Source organism: Eutrigla gurnardus, assembly GCF_963514095.1.
Source record: "Eutrigla gurnardus genome assembly, chromosome: 21".
NCBI lineage: Eukaryota > Metazoa > Chordata > Actinopteri > Perciformes > Triglidae > Eutrigla > Eutrigla gurnardus.
In genome coordinates this window covers 17038784-17044166 of record NC_139932.1, presented here as the reverse complement: position 1 = coordinate 17044166, position 5383 = coordinate 17038784, and the positions used below count along the sequence as shown (strand labels likewise).

General features: G+C 50.3%; 1 protein-coding gene across 1 annotated transcript; it reads right to left on the bottom strand.

Moving 5' to 3' along the window:
- Positions 1-357: 357 nt before the first annotated feature.
- On the bottom strand, positions 358-2608 carry LOC311032394 (shaker-related potassium channel tsha2). Its single transcript, XM_084039146.1, has one exon. The coding sequence runs from the start codon at positions 2586-2588 to the stop codon at positions 1110-1112; it is 1479 nt and encodes a 492-aa protein (XP_083895272.1). The 5' UTR covers positions 2589-2608; the 3' UTR covers positions 358-1109.
- Positions 2609-5383: the final 2775 nt, after the last annotated feature.

The following is a 5383-nucleotide window of genomic DNA, read 5'->3' as shown; positions in this document are numbered from 1 at the left end:
GTTCATTCTTGTAAACAACAATCTCATCTAGTTCCGGAGCTTCCAATCATATGGCATGATCTTCATCAACAGACTGAAATTGATCTCTGTTGTCTGTCAACTTTTAAAAAATATTTTTATCTCAGCACATTTTTTCAACTCAAATTCAACTCAACAAAAAAACTATTTTTTGAATTGAACTTGAAAAATTTGATTTTTTTTTGTTTATAGCTGAAACAAATCTTAAATTTGTACAACTTGAAAAAAGAATTCAAACCATGTATATTTCAGCAGTTTCAGTTCCAAACATTCAGATTTTAGCATGTTTTGGCTTCCATAAAGGCCAACAAAACAATGGAAAATTTGGCATTTTGGCAATTTTACATCTTTATATCAGTTTGTTGGGTTTTGTATATACCAGGATTTTATTTTTATTCTAGTGATTCCATTTTGCTGTTCAAAATGAAATTAAAAAAAATCAGTCGAGCTCTAAAATATCCCAAATAATATATTTTTTAAATATTTTTTCTTTTACGAGCTGTTGGCGGTTTCCTTTCTCTTTTTTTAATTTTAAATTTAAAAACTCAACTGTGTCTCTGGGACCATGTGACACATAATCGATTACTTGGATCCTTTAGGTCACATGACTATTAATATTAAACGTGATCCTCGGTGGGACTCAGACAACATGGAGGCCTCCAACACAACATGGTGGGGGGTTCGTGGCTCTCAGTCCCGCGGCTCACGAGACAGAAAGGTCTGGAAGGTTGCTATAGAAACTGCATCCACTGTAGAGACGCAGTGCTCCTTCTCCGCCACACGGTGTCGCTGTTGGCTTGGTTTTTCTTTTGAAAGTTTAACTCCTGAAGTTTCTATGAAGGAGAGTTGACCATAATAATAATGATAATAATAAAACCACGTGACTTAAATTGGTCTCTGCTTCAGATGGACAGAACAGAAGCGGATGTAAACTTTGAATGACGTAATAATAATCATCATCATCATCATCATCATAAAGTGCTACAGATGTTCTCCTCTGATGGAAGACGATGAAGGTGAATTCTCTGATAATCCATATCTGATTAAAATAAATCCCCAGACCAGACCCCCGTGGTCCGCCTGGGTCCGGATCAGACGTCGGTGAGCTTCCCGGTGTACGCCTTGTCCGGACTACAGTTGGTGTACTTGATGGAGTCCGCGTCCCCCGCGGAGACCGCGTCCCCGTCCGGGTACTCGGACTTGCACAGGGACGAGGGTCTGCTGTCGCTCCGGTCGAAGTCTACGAACTGCGGCTGCTGCTGGCCGCAGGTCACGTGCGTGTACCGGAACTGCTCCTCGTGCTCGGTCTCGCGGTGGTAGAAGTAGTTGAAGTTGGACACGATGACGGGGACCGGCAGCGCGATGGTGAGCACGCCGGCGATGGCGCACAGCGAGCCCACGATCTTCCCGCCGATGGTCACCGGGCACATGTCGCCGTAGCCCACCGTCGTCATGGAAACCACCGCCCACCAGAACGCGTCCGGGATGCTGCTGAACCCCGAGTCCGGGTCGTCGGTCTCCGCGAAGTAGACGGCGCTGGAGAAGAGGATGACGCCGATGAAGAGGAAGAAGATGAGGAGGCCCAGCTCCCGCATGCTGGCCTGCAGGGTCTTGCCGAGGATCTGGAGGCCCTTGGAGTGTCTGGAGAGCTTGAAGATGCGGAAGACGCGCACCAGGCGGATGACGCGCAGGATGGCCAGCGACATGGCCTGCTGGCCGTTGCCCTGGTGCTCCGCCAGCTCCAGACCCAGCGTGATGAAGTACGGCATGATGGCCACGATGTCGATGGTGTTCATGATGTTCTTGAAGAAGGCGGGCTTGCTGGGGCACGCCAGGAACCGGACCAGCAGCTCGAAGGAGAACCAGATGATGCACAGCGTCTCCACGATGAAGAACGGGTCCGTGAACGGGTTCGGCTTCTTGGCGCGCGCGGCGGTCCCGTTCCGCTCCAGATGCTGGTCCATGGGGGTCCGGGAGTCCTCCCGGAACTCCGGCAGCGTCTCCAGGCAGAAGATCACGATGGAGATGAGGATGACGAGCACGGAGACGATGGCGATGCCCCTGGCGGGTCCGGAGCTCTCCGGGTACTCGAACAGGAGCCAGACCTGGCGCTGGAACTCCCCGTCCGGCAGCGGGCGCTCCTCCTCCTTGATGAAGCCCTCGTCCTCCTTGAAGTTCTCGATCACGTCCTCGCCCAGCTCGTAGAACTTGATCTCCTCCATGAAGATGTCCACGGGCACGTTGACGGGTCTCCGGAGCCGGCCCCCGGACTGGTAGTAGTACAGGATCGCGTCGAAGCTGGGTCTGTTGCGGTCGAAGAAGTACTCGTTCCGGAGCGGGTCGAAGAAGCGCATCCTCTTGCGCGGGTCCCCCAGCAGCGTGGCGGGAAACTGGGCCAGGGTCTTCAGCTGCGTCTCGAAGCGCAGCCCCGAGATGTTGACGACCACGCGCTCGCAGCACTCCTGGTTCTGGTTCTGGTTCAGGGCTCGCTCCGGGTCGTACGCGTCCTGCGCCGACAGCGCGGCCAGTGCCACAGTCTCGTCCAGGTTCTCCCCGGGCACCACTGTCATGGTCCCCCGCGGACTAAAGGGCGCCGCTTCCCCGCTGCGCCTCGGTCCGAGCTGGTCCCCCCCACCCCCCCTCTGGGTCCGAGCTGGTCCCCCCCTCGGTCCGAGCTGGTCCCCCCCACCTCCGAACTCCTCCTCCGCGCGTATTGTGGACCGCCGCGTCCCGCTCCGCTCGTGTCTCGGGCTTTGGCGTCACGTCTGCGGGTGATCCGGATCCACTGGCATCCCGGTCTGCCCGAGCACCACCAGCCCCCCCACCACCGCCGCCGCGCGCTCACCTTTCCGGTCCACGCGCCGCTGTAGTCTGGACTCTGGCTCGGCTGTCACATTCACTGCATCCTAAGCAGGCTTTGCCCTCCCCGAGCTGACGCGTGCGCGCGCGTGTGTATGCGCGCACACGTGCGTGTAATAAACACACACACACATATGCTCGTCATGAATCCAGATATTTAACAACAAACGTGCACGAAAACATATCGATGAGGATCACAGAACATCGTGCGCGTGGAGACGCGGGGTCGCGCGTAATGAGCCTGACGTCTCCCGCGTGGCTCCGTCTCAAGGTTATCATCACGTGACTTGTTGTTTAAGGTGAAATGTGACGTGATGTTTGCACACACACACACACGTGCATTTTTTTGGTTTTCGTGCAAAGAAGATCCTGATCCCGGATCCTGGAGGGTACCTGTGGCTCCTTCACACACACACACACACACACACACCAAAAAAACGCACGAGACACAACAACAAAGCAATGTCACGCCGCTGACGTCTCCACAAGTTGTGCACGACACGTCGCGTGCTGCGCGGCTCGCGTGCATATGTTGGGTGCGCGGATCTATTCTACTGTTATTATTATTATTATTATTATTATTATTATTATTATTATTAATATTATTATTATTGTTATTGTTATTGTTATTGTTATTGTTATTGTTATTATTATTATTATCATTATTATTATCATCACTATGTGGAAATGAATGCTTTCAGAGCAACACGTCGTCGGTGGAAGGTAAACATGGTGCAACAAGTCTGAGGGAGGGGGGATGGGGAGGAGGGAGGGGGGGGGGGCGGTGGAAAGAAGCAGGGTTTCTGGGCTGCAGCTCAAAGCGGTGACGTGTTTTCCTAAAATAGCAGATTTCTCTCTCAGGGCCGCAGGAAAAGTTTCTTTTCCCATGGAGGAGCCCGGGGGAGCTGCAGGGGAAACGGGCGGGGGGGGTCATTGAGAGAAATGTGATCATCTCACTTTAAACCTGCAGACTTCATGAAACACACATGAGGGAAAGAACAACAGAATAACACTTTAAACACTTTAACTACAACATGATTTCACTTTGGTTAATAAATAAGAACTCTGACATTCTTTGAATGAAACGTGTTCGGAGTAAACAGAGTTGATATTAAAGGAATTGTGTTTTTTCTGTCCTCAATATAATGAAACTCTGAAATAAGAAAGAAAATACATTGTTACCTTTAAATGGTTGTTTATTTCAACATATATATATAAATATATTTATACATATAATAAATATTAATATTATTATTATTATTATTATAAATGAAAACAAACGTCTCTCCAAATTAAAAGCAGTTGCTGCTCTTTATAGTTTCTCTTCACACACAGTGATGATGTCATTGGTCGTTAAAGGGCCGTCAGCCAATCAGAGGGCCTCGGGGGTGCAAACAGATTTTAAATTGCCTCTTTATTGTGTCTGTGTTTGCTGGACTCATCAGAACCCGGTCCCTGCTGGTCTAACCGACACCCAGATGACCTGCAGTCTGGCCCCGCCTCCCTTCCTGTACCCTGTGACATCATCACACACGCGCACACACACACACACACAGTAGCAGACTCGGGTCCAAATGTTGCGAATGTCATCCAGGTCTCTGGTGGGTTCTCTGGCAGTTCCAGGTCTGCCTGGGTCCAGGTTTCTGGTTCCTGGAGGTCGGCGAGGCCTCGGAGCAGAGGAAGTCTCCGTCGCGTCGGCATGACAACGCTCTCAAGTCTCAGTCCAACCTAAAATATCACGTTCTGATCTGACCAACGTGTGCTTCATGAAGACGATCAGTCTGAGTTTTGTGTTTCTGAACAGATTCAGTTTTCTTCTTCTGCAGGAATCTGAACTCCTGTCACATTCTTCTTCTCTCCTCCCACAAGAGTCTGAAATAGAAGGAGGCTGAACGAGAAGTCACATCTCGTTTATCTGCTGAGTTCAAGTCCCGTCAGAAAGAACAGAAACCTCGGCTCCGTCTCTATGGAAGCCCAGAGACGCCTGAAGCTCCACCTGCTTCACAGCTCAGTTCCAGTCAGACACATGAACCGGTGAATCCAGATGATCACAGCAACCTGTGTGTGTGTGTGTGTCCTCGCGGCGCCTCCAGCTGGATGAAGGTGACTCCTGCAAGTCTTCTGATGTCACCGGTGTCAGGACTCGCTCGTCTCCCAGGATGCATTAGCAGATTACATGCTTGGCCAGCAGCGTCCCAGCATGCAAAGCGGCGCATTCATTTTATCTGCAACAAAGTGCAGCTGGTTAAACGTCCGATGAGGAGCTTCATAAACACGGAGCGTCCTTTATTCAGGGGAAACGGACTGGAGCCGAGGACTTAAGGTGGTGACCATGAAGTAAACCAGTAAACCAGTAAAACAGTAAACCAGTAAAACACTAAACCAGTCAACCAGTAAAACAGTAAAACACTAAACCAGTCAACCAGTCAACCAGTAAAACAGTAAACCAGTAAAACACTAAACCAGTCAACCAGTAAACCAGTAAACCAGTAAAACACTAAACCAG